Source organism: Ptychodera flava, assembly GCF_041260155.1.
Source record: "Ptychodera flava strain L36383 chromosome 23 unlocalized genomic scaffold, AS_Pfla_20210202 Scaffold_23__1_contigs__length_28996876_pilon, whole genome shotgun sequence".
Lineage (NCBI taxonomy): Eukaryota > Metazoa > Hemichordata > Enteropneusta > Ptychoderidae > Ptychodera > Ptychodera flava.
In genome coordinates this window covers 3,751,895-3,770,069 of record NW_027248277.1, presented here as the reverse complement: position 1 = coordinate 3,770,069, position 18,175 = coordinate 3,751,895, and the positions used below count along the sequence as shown (strand labels likewise).

At 37.1% G+C, this 18,175-nt stretch overlaps 1 protein-coding gene and 1 long non-coding RNA gene across 4 annotated transcripts in view; one reads left to right on the top strand and one right to left on the bottom strand.

Annotated features, from left to right (window-relative positions):
• Nucleotides 1-729: 729 nt before the first annotated feature.
• Nucleotides 730-18,175, bottom strand: part of LOC139123461 (myosin heavy chain, clone 203-like) — a 30,301-nt gene continuing 12,855 nt past the window's right edge. The window contains exons 5-7 of the mRNA XM_070689609.1: nucleotides 15,331-15,624; nucleotides 2,495-4,230; nucleotides 730-2,055 (exon numbers count right to left, since the gene is read on the bottom strand). Coding sequence (XP_070545710.1) covers nucleotides 4,097-4,230; nucleotides 15,331-15,624 — 428 coding nt within the window. The 3' untranslated portion in view covers nucleotides 730-2,055; nucleotides 2,495-4,096. The remainder of the gene's footprint in view (nucleotides 2,056-2,494; nucleotides 4,231-15,330; nucleotides 15,625-18,175) is intronic.
• The window catches only part of LOC139123484 (uncharacterized), a 31,904-nt gene continuing 16,359 nt past the window's right edge, over nucleotides 2,631-18,175 (top strand). For 2 of the 3 annotated variants that reach the window (XR_011549687.1, XR_011549685.1), the window contains exons 1-7: nucleotides 2,631-2,758; nucleotides 3,827-3,919; nucleotides 6,312-6,394; nucleotides 6,688-6,770; nucleotides 7,848-7,940; nucleotides 9,184-9,298; nucleotides 12,532-12,642. This is a non-coding gene — a long non-coding RNA (uncharacterized lncRNA). The remainder of the gene's footprint in view (nucleotides 2,759-3,826; nucleotides 3,920-6,311; nucleotides 6,395-6,687; nucleotides 6,771-7,847; nucleotides 7,941-9,183; nucleotides 9,299-12,531; nucleotides 12,643-18,175) is intronic. The other variant, XR_011549686.1, reaches the window with a different exon arrangement.

Genomic DNA, 18,175 nt, shown 5'->3' with positions numbered 1-18,175 from the left:
CACTATTTGACTGTTGAGGGCGCCCTGATACACTCGCGAGCGCTGCCAAGTCATTAGGCCCGCGAATTCCATGTTCATACAGTTCTTTTCATCAAGTGACTGTTGCTCACAACTCAAAACAGTAGGTTTTTTTGTAAGTGGAAATGTAGGGAAAGAAACTTTCCCTGTGTGGAGTGTTTTAAAGTAAAATACTTTCCGCTTGTCAGATTTATCTGGTGAAAAAATGTAAAGGCATTATGCCGGGGTCGAAAACTTGTTTTCAGGAGAAAAGTTGCCAGTCAGTATGTCAGTATCAAAATACTCTGTTTAATAAAGTTTTGATAAAATCTTACAATTCAAATTTTATCACCATTCAAATAATATCACGTCCACCTGTAGCCACAGTTACACTACAGGAGGCCCGTTCACATCAAAACATTGACTGTGTATTAACACTGCACTGATCGGTGTCGCTGATTTTAACTCAGCTTTCATCTTTGAAAAGAAAAGAACAGAACTCCGTGCATTATACTGCGTGATCCCAGGCTATCAGCCATTGATCATCCGATGTTTTACCAACTTAAGTCATGTTTTCTGCAATAATGTGACAAGATTTCAAATTGCACCGTGAGCGGAAGACGGATGTGACCTGAGATGACCCCAGTCCATGACCACGAGGAACATACAGCGTTAAAATTACAAAAGTAAGAATGTTTCGCCATTTCAATAAAACATTCTGAAGTTTGAAAATTAACAATGAAAACATTTTTTATTTCAGACTATTTAAAATCGACAGGGGTACATACACGTGTACAAACTGACATCTGAACTTACTGAAAATAAACCACTATTGAGTTACATACATTATCTTGTAGGATTATAAAATATTTCCCATCAAACACAAAAGAAATATTGCCGCTACTACTCCACATATCTGTAGAATTGGTTGAATACATTCAAACTACACTGCAAAGTTTATAAAATATGTACTTCTCTCCAGTGTTCAAAATACAATTGAAATGTACAAAATTTAAGTTCAAATTGTTCTGGCTGATAAATGAATCTACAGCACAGTCATTCTATGATATCATTTTAAAACGGTACAACGCATTGAAAACAAACTTGAAATGTTTTTGTAACTTACCGACAAAATGTCTGAAAAAATCTGAAGAAACACAATTCATTATATAAATATATATCTGTGAAATTCTTTATTTACTGAAACAGCAATGATGTTTCTCGAAACAAAATATTTAACTTTCGTATCAAAACTTGATACTGCAGTCAGTATAGATACAAGTACAATATTATCACATGGCTGTTGTAGATATCAAAATTACGAGGTGACGCTCACCTATTCCTGTACATGTTGGTAAAAGTTTGGTTGAAAGATTTGTTATCATGAACTTCACGAGAAATAAACGACAATGTCATAAAATCATGATCTATGCTGGCTGCAATAATTGTAGCCCTGGTGTAGCTCTGCCGTATAACGTCGGTAACACACAGCCCTACCATGCAGAGCCAGCCCTGGTGGAGCTAGGCCGTGCGGCACAGTCAACTCGCACTTTTTCCAACTCGCCCGATACCACCTCGCCCGATACAAACTCGCCCGATGCCAACTCGCTCGTTGTTTTGAGATAGGGTGTTGTAGATTCCATGTAAGCTAACCCAATGGCCCGAGGCCAGCTATTTTCATGTCATGCCAGGCCAGTAACTCGTGAAAGACGGTCCTGCTGTCCCTAAAGAAGTGAGCCAGTACGCAGTAACTATCCCTATACGTAAAGAAGCCGAACGAAATTTATTCTTTCAAGAGATTTGCAAAACGTGAAATTCGCAAATAAAAAGTTTTCCGGTGTTGGCACATATTTCAAGCCGCACCTGTGGTTTTCAATGTTAGAAATAATTGTTGTTACAAATAAAACGTTTTATACGTACCAGGTACTCATAAAATTGCAAAATAGTATCGGGCGAGTTGTTCTGGGCGGGTTGGAAAAAGTGCGAGTTGACTGGTACCCGTGTAGCTGTGGGTCCATAGCTGTGGTGTTTTCGGACGGGATTCCTGCCTTTTACGGGCTGGTTTTGACGTTTTACGATTTTAACCCGTGGCGGGGTTAAAATCGTAAAAAGTTAAACCAGCCCGTAAAAGGCAGGTAATCCCGTCTGAAAACACCACAGCTATGGACCCACAGCTAGTACCCGTGCTGCTCGCGCTATGGACAGAAGTCAAAGCCGCACGGCCTAGCTCCAACTGCAGGGTTCAATTATTGCAGCTAGATCTACGCTGTTGTCACACTCAATGATTCATGTTTGTTTACATCTTACACGTCTAGTTTGTAAGCGTCCTTGGTTACTCCTGTAAATTTGATACATTGTCTCAGGGATACAAATTAAAGTAATTCCATACGGTAACAACTACTCTTCTCAGAAAGGGTAGTACTGGGTTAAAGCTCTTCGTAAAGATCACGATTAAACTGTCCAGACACTATTTACAATACAAACAGACAAATGACACATTGTTGTAGAAAGAAAGCACTTTGAATATTTCAAAACAACCGTATAAAAGTCTGTATAACCAAGAAATGCCCTTGCTCCACCCCTCTCTCGACATAGTGAGATCGACCTGGATACAACGCCCTCAACGGCTCTCTTGAACTTAGAATGGCGGTGATCGCTAAGGTTGAAGTCGTTGTTTATAAACCATAAATCGGAGTAATCTTCCTCCATCGGATGGAAATATCGACAGATTTCAACAAAATTAACATCATCAGATATGCAGGTATTTTATCTCATCTTATTTTGCACACACAATTGATATTCCGCCCGATATTTATGGCGATGTGATGGAAGGTGTATCTGTACTGTTGCCTGAAGACATCCCCTTGTACAAGTTGACCAAAATTTCGGCGAAAATTTCACAAAATGTGAAAGAATGTTTCATCGGCATATAAAAGAAGTGAGCGACTGCATCTCTAACATTGTCCGATCTAAAATTTCAAGTTCAAAATAAAAAATAACGCCAATATTTAAATATCAACAAACATTTTTGACCAATGTTGTCATTGGGGTATGCCGTGTACAACGGCAGTCAAATACCTCCATGACAAAATTGGTCAAAATTGTTGATGATAAATCCACAAAACATCTCCGTTTTGGATTTCTAACATCCCTGAGATGAATCGACTGACAAAAATCACAATATTTGTCAACAACCATATTTCTAAATTTGTAAAAATAACCTTGCAATCAACTTGTTGCCATGACATCCTTGTCAACAATGCAGTCAAGTCAATGCAATGCGTTCAAACTTCAACGCTCACAAAATTATTCCTTTCAAAAATTCTCCAAATTCTGACATTTTGATGTCATGTAGACATACACTTCATGTTGGTGTATTTTATCTACTTGGAAAATACTTTGATTTGGTCACTGCCACCCTCTACAACACCAATTTTATCACCCATGACTGCAATGTACCTAGGGTAACTCACATTACCTTGCAATAGATCACAGATCCACTTTCCATCACATCGATATTTTAGGATTCTATCATTGTAGTAGTTACAAACATAAACATTATCATCTTCATCCACAGCAATGGATCCAGTGTATCCCACAATGCCCCTTGGTATCTGACTTTGTCCGAATTGATGTAAAAAATTCAGGTCGCTGTCAAAACACTTGATGCATCGATTGCCTTTGTCAAAAACCATGATGACATTGTTGCTGTTTACAACCACAGACACCGGCCACTTGAATTGTCCTTGGCCTCTAATTTGACCATTGACTTCTGCTAGATATTCTCCACTTTGAGTGTACTTGACCAGTCTATCACCTCTGTCCTCAGGTCTCACCAAGGTGTCCGGAGAGGTCAAACTCAAAGTGACCAAAACAAAGTCATCCATCAGAGCTATGTCCCAGACTACTTTGATGTTTTCAGGTAGAGTAATTATTTGGATAATTTTACCGTTTTCATCACAAACAACAATTTGTTTATTTTCATCATCAAGTATGAAATAGTGGTTGAAACGTGAGATGGCTACACTCAGTGGCCGGAATGGCTTTGCAAACTGACCATCAAAGCTTCCTATGACTTTGTCACAGGTATAATCTTTGTTCAATATCTGTACAATATTGTTACCAGGTCACACACCACAAGTTTATCACGGTGGAAGACTAAACCTCTTGGACTCTTGAACTTTTGTCCTTTGCCTTGATGTTGACCATTGACCAATGTCATTGACCAGTCACCTGAAAGGTCAAAGGTCAAATCAGTGAAAATTGTTCTGTGCATTGTTGCACAGCTTACTTTTTGTTCTGCTGTAAAAAGAAACATAATTAGTTCTTATGAAGTTTTCACTGCCCCAGAATTTTTTGAAAACTCACATAATTCCTTTAGGTACAGTATAATATTATTTTTGCAAATTCTCTCAATTATTGGTCATTTTGCAAATTTACCATAGCAACATTTTCAGCAGAAATAGGCAAAATAAGTACATTGTGTATTTTGTACAAGTGTATTTTGTCATGAATTTTAACTTGTCATGCTAAATTCAAAATTCTTTGCATTGAGTACATTTCATTATTTTCAAAGATGTAACTATCGTGAACCAAAAAATGAATTCATTCACTAATTACTGTAACCATGGCAACACTTTTTATGACAATGGGTAAAAACATGTATTTTTCTGTAGCTTTTGTATTTTATGAAGCAGGTTGAAAATTTTTTCGCAAAAGTTTACAGACTGACATAAGCTTGTTTATTATGCATCAATACATAGTAAAGTTATGCATAACAAGTAACCATGGCAACGTAAATGTTAATAATTTGCTTTTCTTCATAATTATCTGTTGTTGAATTACCCTGAAAATTTTTTCACAAAAGTTTAAAGGCTAATACACACTTGCTTATTTTCTATCAATGCATTACTATATTTCAGCGTTATTAATCACCATGGCAACAGATTTTATTCTATTTCCTCAAAATTATCTTTTCTCGGTAATACATGTATGTTGTGCAATTTAAATAAAAATTCTCCAGGAAATATTCACACACTGTAGTTCACTTTTCAATGATTCTCAATAAATGGAAAGACTCATAGAATGTATGGCTGGTATCCATGGCAAAGTTTTATTATTATTGTTTAAAATTCTCATTTTGTGGACTATGTTTGAATTTATAGACATACAGTGGAAATTCTGTAATGTTTTACTGGAGGTTTCTAAGTGTGAATGAATATAGATGTTACTCAGTTTGAAGTGAACTTGTTTGTTGGAATTTTCTAGTCATTTTGACCAAGATTTTGTTCTATACATAGAAAAATTAGTACAATGATGCCAACAAGTAACCATGGCAACATAAATATTCAAAATTTGCTTTTCTTTATAACTTCTTCAGAGGTCATAATATCATAAAAATTCTTTTACCAAACTTGAAAGACTGAAGTAAACTTTTTAATCATATGCCAATACATTAAGACACTTGTGTGCTACTGGTAACCATAGCGACAGCGTTTATTCTATTTGTTTAAAATTACTCATTTCCATGTAACCTACTCATTTCCTTGTAACCTTTCTCTTGTTCAAAACAGAAAATTTTTTTGTTAGAAGTTGTACATTTGTAAAATTCAAAATGATAACTCAATGAATTAATACAATCATTGAATGTCTGATTGTATCCATAGCAACAGTTTGATGATTGTAACCAAAAAATTGTCATTTTCTTTTCATAACTTTTGATGTTTCACAAGACATTTGTGAGTTTGAAGTCGATTTTCTTGGATTTTCTTGTCATTTGCACCAGAACTGTATATAATACAGCTTTACTAGTAGACAGTTGTAATGTTACCAAAGTTTGGCGTGAGAGTTTTAGAGATCTTTTAGAGATATTGTGAAGACAGTCTAGTGGTCAGTAACTGTTTGTTCTGAATGTCTATTGGTGATTTTCAATATTAGATGTGAACCATTTTTTAAGTTATTTGACATAACACTATTTCATGATATACCCATGCCAATATCTCTCCATCCTGGTGGATTTTACTGTAAAATATCATCTGAGCCATATTTTATGATAAACATTGCGATATGCACAATAAATGTCATCAGTTTTGGAGTGTTGCTGAGCTACATTTTCAAAACAAAATAAAATGGTTGCCACTCTCTGCCTATGTGTATTAATCCACTTTGTAAAGATATTAGAAATCATGGCATTTGTTTCTGTAAGTATTTTGCAGATTAATATAGATTCACATCATATGGAAATGTTAAACTATTCCTAGATTTGGCAGTATAGATTTCTAAATTTTAACATGTTGTTTTCTTTATTCTACCAGCAATAATTGGATGAAATGGTGAAAGTTTACAAGATGTCAAAGAGTGATCACTGCAGTACATGCAATGAGGTCAAAGTTCAGAGGTGAGAGTTTGACAAACACTTTCCTAGTTTGGTCACTTGTCCTAGTAATCAACACAGATTCCAACGGGAAGATGGACAGTCATTGAGTGTTGATATATGCTTCAACACAGGGTTTATAGCAGAGTAAATTGTACCGGTAGCAGCTTGTGTTTTGAAGTGTAACACAACACATGATGCAAACATGACAATTCCCTCACATTCAACTCTGGACCTGTCTCTGTTAAATTCACAGATAACATCAATTAAATGTTTAGATTACGAGATTTTACAATTTTTGTATTTTATTCTACCAGCAATAATTGAATGAAATGGTGAGGATTTAAAAGATGTCAAAGAATGATCACTGCAGTACATGCAACAAGGTCAAAGTTCAGAGGTGAGAGTTGACAAATACTATCCCAGTTCAGTCACTTGTCCTTAATAGTAGTTAATTACTGTAGTGTTTGCATTAAACACAGGGTTTTATGTGAACCACATGGGGTAGTGATTGAGTGTTCGTATGCTTCAACACATGGTTTATAGCAGAGTAAATTGTAACAGCTTGTGTTTTGAAGTGTAACAGAACACATGATACAAACATGACAATTCCCTCAGATTCAACTCTGGACCTGTCTCTGTTAAATTCACAGACCCTCATCATCATTTTTGATATCATTGCAGTAAATGCTCCATAATTCCAGCATTCCTATCGTTAACTTAAAAATTGCTGTGAAGTCACCTCACAGTAAAATGTCTCCCTCTCTCAAGAAAGCTACTCTGTTTTGTTTTCAAATCTGTAGTGAAAGGGAAATTGAATCACATGCTATTGCTGAAAAATTAAGTGATATGTCATGAAATTTTGATAAACCATGAAATAGTCCATTTATTTTATGAAATGTGCACTCTGACCTCAGGTCTGTCCCAGAATGCATCAATTCTGATAAAATGGTTTGTACAAAATTCTGCCTACAGCTGATTACTGTTCATAACAAAGACAGGATTACTTGATCAACAAGGCAGATACAGTATGTGTGAAATTCAACACATGGTAGTATCAATTAGGCTGTGTTTCCATGCATGTGATCAGAATTGATAAATGTAATAATGCTTAAATATATATCCTTTCCTCCAATCAGTGTGTTCATTACAGCTGTAGTGAAAGGTGTCAAAGTGACTTCCTTCTTGTAAGTTTGTTACACCTTGACAAAATGATAGTGTCCAGTTTAAAACATCCTTTGTCAGTGTCAGTGGTCTACTGGTAACCATGGTGTTCTTACAAATGTAAACAACTGATGCATACAATCAGCTCTGAATGGTGTAACAAATCTACAAAACAGAAGACACTTTAACACCTTCAATGAAAGCTGCAATGTGCACTCTGCTCACAGATCTATCCATAAGTCCATCAATTCTAATAAAATGGAGTACCAGGTACTATGACACTATAATGTTTCTTCACATTTTTTTCTGTCAGACTTTGTTGATACAGAATGCCACAGTGAACTTAGTCTGCGTGCCTTCCAATGATGATAATCCTGTGTTGTTCTGTGATGTTAAAAGTTCAGAGGTGAGTAAATCAAACTACAGTGTACCGGTACTAGTCATAACTGTTCCTGGCATGAATGCAGGCATGACATGACATCAATGATTTTAAGGTGGACTGTAGTCAACAATCTGAGTCAATTCATGTCAATACCATAGTTTATATGTTTGACTTTGTGGAACGAGGGAGTACTTCTAGCTTCTGTGTCAGTTCAACTGAACACGTCATTGTTTTTGATGTACTAAACACAGAAGTAGAAAAACGGCTGATATCAGTATCTCAAATAGATATGAATTATTTCATAGATCTTTTCTGTATTGAATAGTCATAGTATTTTTGTGAGAAATTTTACAAGGAGTTTGATTACAGTTTAATAATCAGTCCCAGTCATTTCTGAAATTGGTGACACTACACCATGATATTATTTCAATGATCAGCCAATCACCAACCGGATTACGTCATCAATAAGATTGCAGTCACTGCAGGTTTGCAAGCATTGTATTAATCACTATCAGTTACTTTCAGCTTTCTTGTAGGCCATAAAATCCAAAACTTTGCACTTCTTTCATGATGAACATGATCCTATGTTCTCCAAGAACACTTTGTCAAACAATAAGACCATCAAGCAAAGCAGCAACCAAGATATTTACAATTCATTTCAGTTACCCCTTTCCTAGCTGATTTTCTTCATCTCTCACATGGAGAATTTTTCATAGCTACCATCTCTGGTGTAAGTGGGGTTTTCTGAACGGTACGTGATTTATATTTCACTGGACTTCAGGCAAGAGCCCGGGCATCAAAGCAATATATGGGATTTGGTTGTCCAAGCCGGACTAAAAATGAGACACGATTTTGAAAATATGTGTTGACAGAGTGGCCGCTGTTCGAGATTATGACAGATTAACTCCGCGATTGTTTTGTTCACAAATTACATCCATATTTCCATAAATGTGCAAGGCCAAGTGTTTTTGCAAAACCCCTCTTTCACAACTAACAATATTTTTGATAGGATCTATGATAATACACGAGAAAGTTATGTGAATAGTGCAGCGGAGGAGTTTATAGCAAGATGGAGTTCAGCACACTATGGCCTACGTAACCATGGACACATGTGGAAGTTGCCAGAAAATACATTCTGGAGCTTTTTCTGTCAATTTCTACTGATTGTGTGCCAGCCGCTGATTGGCTAATGATACGAAAAAAATTATGGTGTAGCATCATCAATTTGGAAATGACCCGGACTGACAATGTTTCTATTGTTTTGTAGATTGTGACACATGGCTGATACAACGGTGAAAGTTTCCAGGACTTAAACGGATGATTTCCTGAGTACCTCATTGTGTCAAAGCTTTGGTGATTGAATCAAATACATTGTTTTTAAAGTAAGTAGATTTTCCCATCATGCAACAGCCATTATCTTACAGACAGCACCATAGACCTTCAACTGAATGATGTCCCAGGCCTATCTTCATGCAACTGTTATGACCTTTGCAAATACGATGATACAGGCCTATCTTCATGCAAATGTTATGACCTTTGCAAATACGATGATACAGGCCTATCTTCATGCAAATGTTATGACCTTTGCAAATACGATGATACAGGCCTATCCACAATAATATAATTACTCAGTATATGTACACATCATAGCAGAAGGTGACCCTGGCCTATCCACAACTACGCATACATGCAATGGAAGATGACCCAGGTCAATCTACAAACACATACATGCACACAGTATGGAAGATGACTCAGGCCTATCTAGAATACTACATGTATACATTATGGAAGACGACTCAGGCCTATCTAGAATACTACATGTATACATTATGGAAGACGACCTAGGCCTATGATCAATACAAATAGTCTGTACCAGTAATTGTATTCTGGATAGGCCTGGGTCATCATCCATAGTGTGTACATGTATTTATATTGAGGATAGGCCTGGGTCACCTTCCATAGTTTGTACCGGTACCGGCATTCGTATTGAGAATAGGCCTGGGTCACCTTCATAGCGTGTAGATGTATTTGTGGATAGGCCGGGGTCACCTTCTGCCATGATGTGTAAATGTACTGAGTGGATAGGCCTGGGTCATCTTATTTGCATACAGTAGGTCATAACATTTGCATGAAGATTGGCCCGGGACATCGTCCAGTTGGAGGTTTACAGCGCTGCATCTAAGGGAGTGATTGTATGTCTTAGAAGAAGATAATGTGAGGTACAAAATGAATCTATGACAGCAAACAGGGAGTCCATTACGTGGAAAACGTCTCTAAACCCCCCCCCCCCCCCCAACCCCCCCGGTGAACGCATGGTTGCAGGGTGCAATTTTAGATATCTTGAAATAGTTGTTGGCGGCATTTCCAGACATCTGGAACTGGTTGTAGGATTTTAAGTTTATTAGCATTCTGCAACCAAGATTCATTCATGTGTGGGTCTCTGCCAACAACTTCAAACCAACACAACAACTGAAGGTGCAGTGTAGGTTACTGCAGTGTAATAGCCAGAACTAAATTTCAATTTGAGCAAAGTGGACCTAGTCTGTGCTGAGATGCAAATCTAGGAGTTTTTAATGGTCCCAGCATGGACTTACTACAAATCTGAAATGGACCAAGGATGCGACATTTGCAATCAGTAATATATTGACACACTAACTGAATTGTCAGTTTTCTACTTCACTGATCTGTGTTGCTGATTAAACTTCAAAAATAACTAATTAACTACTATATTTAAAGTTGATAAACAATGTCCTTTTCTAATGCAACAAATCTATGAATTTTGCATTAACAGAAGGCACCACTAGAAATGACCCAAATTCATTGGCATATGCCTTTGGCAAAGTGTTTGTCAGTTCATTGAATAGACACAAACTAAGTGTGATTGGGGAACTGTCATTGTACTATAGGTATTATCAGGCAGTGTTTTGTATTTGGCCAGTGTGACCACATACCTGGACCCTGGGATGACCCAACCTCAAGAAATATATAGCCTCTGGTACCGAGAGAATTTTCTGTAATTATGTAAACTTATTATGTATGCCACGTAAAAAATATGCAACACAAATTTGCTAACAGGTTTTTAATCAACTCTGTGCCAATCATCACCGATATTGGCAAATTTGTAGCAATTATATGTTTTGTAGTTGTATATGACAAAACATTGCATACTTTATGTGGTATGTCTGCCATAGGGAATATGTGAGCGTATAGGTTTCAGTGTTTTCATTGCTAACTCAAGTTTATACCATTGTCACCATTATTAGGTGATAATTTGTGGCATGAAAAAGAAATGCTTTAAAGAGTTCTGTATCTGAAGTCTGTGAAATGTACAAAACTCTACCGGTACAAGGTAATTATTGTTGGGTTGGTAAATTTAAAAACTGCACATTTTTTTTATCAGTCCATCATCCAACGGGCGTTAGCCCAATTACAGGATGAGGTATACACATAACCCACTAAACCCCCAAATGGAGTACTGAGGAGTAAAGTGCCTTGCTCAGGGGCACAACACCGTGCTAGAGTCTTGAACTCACCGTCCTCCGACAGTGAGACCATTACTCTGGACCTACCGGGTCTTGAACTCACCATCCTCTGATAGTGAGTCCGTTACCCTAACCACTGGTCCACGGTGCCTCATTCTATGATTTGTGCATCAGTAAATATCCATAAAAAATCACAAAGCAAGATTTTTCAATTTGGACTCTACTTTTGTATGTTTTGGTAGCATTTGAAGCTGTTTTTATGTACAGTAAGTTAAACCTTGACGGATGACTGTTAACTTAAAGTTGGTTGAAAATAAAATAAAAAACAGTGACTCCTTTAGATTGTGAAATGAAATGAGCATCTGAAGAATCTTATACAAGGTGCAAGATGTTTATCAGCAGCCATTTTACTAAGCTTTGGTGGGCCTATGAGATCTGGAAAATTTTGTCAGGTTTCAAGGAGCAGATGCACATTATTTTATACACTCAATACATTTTTACAAGTTCAGTCAGATGCAGACGTTTCATAAAATCAAATCACAACTGTCTCTGACAATATTCAACTGCTGGTGACCATTGATGTCTCACAAATGTAAACTGATAAATACAATCAGCTATCTGAAAGATATAACATACCTACTGGTACAACAAATGATTCATGTAGATACCTTTCACTAAAGCTGCAATGTGCACTCTGATCTCAGGTCTATCCAAGAATGCATCAATTCCATTAAATAGGTCAAATCAGTAACTACTCTACAACCTGACTTTTACATTTTCTCCCTGTCAGAATATTTCTCCTACCATATGCTCTATCAAAAACAAAAAGTACTTTCTTCATAATTTGCTGTTCCTATCATGAATACAGGCATGGCATGACATCAATGACCTTAATGTGAACTGCAGTCAACACTCTTAGTCAAGTCATGCCTATGGTATACGGTAGTGTACAGTATGTCTTTTCCTTTGTGGAATCTGTAAGTAATTTGTGGATATAATTTAAATTGTGTCATAGTGTATGGTGGACTGAAATTCTTTTAACAACATGACATTAAATCAATGTAAAGTCATATATTTTATCTATCAATTGAATTGCTTCAGATTTTATGAGTTATTTTGTATTTCTGTTTCAGGGACAGGGTTGGTACAATGGTGAAAGAGTCCAGGACTTCAAAGGAGGATTTCCTTTGTACCAGATCATGTCAAAGCTTTGCTGAGTGAATCAAACATACTTTGTGTTTACGGTAAGTAGATTTTCCCAAAATGCAACTACTGTGGTATTAGAGAGTGCCGTGTAGGTCTTATAAGAAGATAATGTAAGGTACAACCTCAAAAGCAATATACAACAGCAAACTGAGTGTCCATTATCCGGGATGGGTCAAAGATTGCATTTTGAAAAGTAATCAACAAGCACTGTGGGTGCAGTGAGTCTGAAAGAGATTGCTTGGTGCATCTGGATATTTGGAACTGGTTGCAGGGTGCAATTTTAGTTATCTTGAACTGGTTGCAGGGTGCAATTCTAGATATCTGGAACTGGTTGCAGGGTGCAATTCTAGATATCTGGAACTGGTTGCAGGGTGCAATTTTAGATATCTGGAACTGGTTGCAGGGTGCAATTCTAGATATCTGGAACTGGTTGCAGGGTGCAATTCTAGATATCTAGAACTGGTTGCAGGGTGCAATTTTAGATATCTGGAACTGGTTGCAGGGTGCAATTCTAGATATCTGGAACTGGTTGCAGGGTGCAATTCTAGATATCTAGAACTGGTTGCAGGGTGCAATTCTAGATATCTGGAACTGGTTGCAGGGTGCAATTCTAGATATCTGGAACTGGTTGCAGGGTGCAATTCTAGATATCTGGAACTGGTTGCAGGGTGCAATTTTAGATATCTAGAACTGGTTGCAGGGTGCAATTCTAGATATCTGGAACTGGTTGCAGGGTGCAATTCTAGATATCTAGAACTGGTTGCAGGGTGCAATTCTAGATATCTGGAACTGGTTACAGGGTGCATTTCTAGATATCTAGAACTGCTCTAAGCATCACTCCAGATATCTGTATTTGTATCCATGCACTTACTGTTGAATTAGATATAATTGAATTAATTCCCTAATTTTTTCTGCTTTTAGCGAAAGAAAATATGAGTGATGTAATGACCATATAACCATAAGTCAAAGATGAGTGGTGACACGGTTATTATGTCACGAGTATTTTCCGAGCTGAACAAAGAAAAATATTAGGGAATAATATACTTATCCCATGCACAAGCCAAGGATTTATTGTTTTTTGTAAAGGAAAAGGAGTTTTCCTCAACAATTCTATGTTTAAACTTCTGAACTACTTTTTGAGTAATAGAATTACGCCGTGGTCGAATCATTCTAGTCGTAAGTCGTGTGAGCGAGGAACACGGCCCTTATCTGTGTACGGAGCAAATGCCAGATGGCCTCACACAACATGCACCTTCTGCAAAGTCATACCAGATTTCACAGATAGAGAACGAAAATCGACTGAATCTCGGCCGACCGTACCCTGGTTGTAGTGTTTACAGAATGCACGGTAATGCGACCAGCACCAGCTTCAAGTTTGTTGTTTCTGAAATTATTCAATTCCTGAGGAATATGCAAGTGTTATACTCTAACGCTTCCATGGTTCGGATTATTATTGTGGTAGTCTATGAAAATATTGATTTCAACACAAAAATTTTTGAGGCTCAGTGTGCAGTGTGGATGAGCTCCCCCCCCCCCCTTGTTGCAGGACTTTGTATGTTGAAAGTTCAAGTGGCGGTGAGGTCATCTGTGGTACTTTCATGGGGGGGGGGTGTCAATAGAGATACGACCCCCCCCCCCATATTGACTCTAAAAATAAAACTGAAGGACTCAAAATTTTTGAAGTGGATTATTTTGTGAGACTCTAAACATTATATGACAGATTTTTACAAATATTCACATCACACAAATTTTGATCACGGGAGAAATACGGGCCGCCATGTTGTTTGTTTACATTGACAAGCACAGAGATCAAGGCAAAATGTTCTGATGCACCAAAAGTGATGACATAGTTGTGACGTAGAGCGACCAGAGAATAAATCCCTGTATTTTCTGTTCAAAGACTACAAACTTGGCTTGTGCATGTGATAAGTGTTTGTTTACTGGTAACCTAATGACAAAATATTTGAGGAGTTACTTATTCCTATAAATCAGAGAACAAATCACCTGATATCACAAAAATTAATTCTGTATCAATTTTGATTTTATGTCACTTTTACCCTCTGCTGGGCTGTAAATCTAAACTTATCAAATTATCATAAGTTATAATGAGGTCAAGGTTCAAAGGGATATAATAAATACCCAAATAAGGCAGGATTACTGTAAAAGCATTAATTTCACAAGGATTTAATGTCACTATTTTGATGTTTGAGACATTTTCACAGGGATAGAAATCCACTGTTTTGTCAGTAAAACAATATAATTTATTGCTATAAAGTGTGATCACTGGGATTTAATTGAGTTGATAACATCTTTTAGCAAAATAGTGAAATTAATATCAAGTTGAATAATTATTGGTTTACAGCAAATGTTTAATGCTACTAAAAAAAAAATTTGAGTATACCGGTACATCATTAAAATTATTGTAGATTGAAATGATATTCAACAATGCCAACATTTTCAGATTTCCAAAACTATTTAGGATGTTCTTTGATTATTTGATGAAAAATGAAAGTAAAGTCATTGGAAACTTAATTTATTCCAGCAATGATAGGTGGCTGTTTGTCATTTCAAAAGTTTTTTTCATGAAAAATTTCACCAAGTGTGGACCATCACTGTCCATACAGAAGACACTCATCGACTCAATTAGAGTCAATCAGCTACTTCATCAACTGATGCATTCAAAGATATCCTAATTAATCTAAGACATACAGTCAAAGACACTGTACCTTTGTCTCCAGCTTTCTTCAGGTTGGATAGTTCCAATTTATGTTGTAATTCATCCACTTTATTCTGAAGTTCCTTGATCAGCTTCTGATTCTGTTCAAGTTCACTCTGTAATTTCTCTCTCTCCATACTGTTCCCAATGCGTTGACTGACCAATGACTGCTCAGTGCTCTCTAACTTCTGTGTCAGTTCCTTACATCTCTCTTCCAAAGTAACCTTCTCTTCCTTTGCCTCCTTCAGTTGAGATTCTAGAGTTGTCCTTTCCATCTCAAATTTAGATTTGATATCTTCAAGGGCTAGCAGCAACAAAAATATACAGATTTATACCAATCATAAATGTTAAACATTTCACTTTATGGATTGATTGACAGTAATTATGTGTAATTGTGTAATTATTTAATTAAAGGGTATATCTCCCAGAAAGTATTTTTTAATTTTTTGTCAATAAATAATAATACTATTTCGAAGGTAAATGGTGGTGTTTTTTTGCTTTTTCCCCGTTGATAAATAATGTTAGAATGAAAAAGTTCATGGCTTGACGAAAAAACCTCCAGAGGAACGCGTCCATTTCTGTGACATAAGTGGCGTTCGTGAGTGTAGAACGGAGTAGCTATACACACAATTGCAGAATGACATCTATCTCAAGTTCTGTCTATAATTTGGAAAGTGACAATCACTCCTGCAATAGAATGTTGTTTGGAATGATTGATTTAGAGGGTAGCCAGTGATGAAGAGTCTAGTGTTACTGTTGAAAATGATTCCATCGGAAATATTGTGAGCGTAGATTTTGTGCCTCAGTTCACTCAGCGTGAAATGTCTCCAGACCAGCCGGCCGCTATATAGTCGAGTATGTCAACGCAAACAATCCGCAGCTTAATCACAGGACATCTAGAGAATTTTCGATCTATATACTGCCCTGTTCTTTACAAAGTTATTAGAGCAGATATTAATTTTATCAGGCCTTACTGCCTGCGGAATTGATCCTGTGCTTTCAGGATGCCAAACTGACCCTTGTCACTTGGCTTTTTTGTCTCGTGTGCGCGGCACGGTCTGGCCAAGGCCATCGCGTTGACACATTCCCATTGAAACATGAGCTTACCAGAGTACATTGCTTCAATGTCACCTCATCACAAACGTGAGAGTCGATTGATTTTATTCAAATTCCTTCAGTTTATTCTGTTTTGATATTTATATACCCACAAACTTGGGGCTAGTCTAGTCAGACACCGACAATATACGGAAATATTTGGAGCCAATATGGCCGCCAACCCATGTTTTGATTTATCGCCGATAAATTGGCTAATCCCATCGTTGATATTTCTAATGGAAGAGGACATTTTAGAGCATGATTTGAACGTAGGGCACTTTTTCTTGTATAACTAAGCATATGAACTGAAGAGGGTCCCAACCCTGAAACTGACAAGATGCAGTCCATCGGAAGGTTGATTGAAAATTGCCGGTTGTCTAGTCGGGACCCTGCTGCATGCTGCACTCTGGACCTTGTCAAATGATGAACTCGTCCTTACTTGGTTCTGTATATTTAACTTACTACAAATATTTAATTAATGATGCAACTAGCAGACGACTGTTTACAGAGCCTGGAAAAAAGTGCAAACTTTACACAGTGCAATTAACTGAGGCGGCGAGCCTGATATTCGACCCCTGATCACTCCTAATGTTCTGGCACAGTCCCTATAGACTCCCGTGTCCCGCGTCAGTCTGGGGGGATGAACAGATATACCGGTACAGCTGTAGTATTTTAGGGTAACTGGTCGTTTAGGCACCAAGTCGTTTCAGCCCAAGTCGTTTCAGCCTCTCAATTTCCAGCCCCAAGTCACTTCGGCACCGCAACCCAAGACTTTTTGGCATCCGTGTTTCGATTTTTTTTCAAACTATTTAGTAATTGTCTGATCCGTCATATTTGTAAGCGTGACCTTTGCGTTTCTGACCAGTACTTTTACGTGTATTTTGTGTGACTTTTGCTGTGCTGCTTCGTCACCGTTTTCAAACTTTTTCCCGTGTCGGCGGCTATTGATAATCGATAAACTCTGGTTTCAGGGAAAGACACTTATTTTTTTATCCACTTGCCCTTCGGGCAAGTGGGGGGTTCGGTTCACTTGCCCGAATTGGAAAACCACTTGCCCAGTATAATTTCCGTGTTTGAAAAAGCTAAAACATAGGTTTTTCATTTCACGCACTTTATTTTGAAAATTATCATGTTATCATGAGAAAATGTCAGACATTCTCATAGGGCTCTACTCACACTTCTAAGAGTGCTGGATGGCTCATTTATATTAAATTAATTATTAACGCCCCACTAGCTGTATCATTTAGCATTCTTTATGTGATTTTACTTCTGAACCAAAACATTTTTTGGGAATGTGCTCTTTGAGGGGTTGGAATACAAGTATTGTTAACTGCCCAATGAGACTGCATGTGCAATTTTGAACAAGAAAAATAAAAATGTGTGCCTAAACGTAAAATGGCACCCCATGCAAATATAGCAAAAACAGTGTACACCGTGCATATATGCATTTGAATATTCACGGAAACAACAGAGTAGTCCATAGTGTTGAATGTTTTCAACCGTGTAAAAATGCTTTGTTTTCTTTGTAGTATTGTGGAAATCAAAATAATGGTTAAAATGTAAATTTACTTGTCCAATTTTTCAATAAAGAATGTTTTGTAAAGCTGTAAAAGACTATATCCTGTAAATGGGTAGAATTTGAAGAAAACCAGAGAAAATAGGAAGCCTTTTTTAGGTCAACAAATTTCAAGATTTACAGCTTGTGGGGCTTTCATATTCATAGAAAAAATTCTAACAGTTCATATGTTTGTATGTTTACT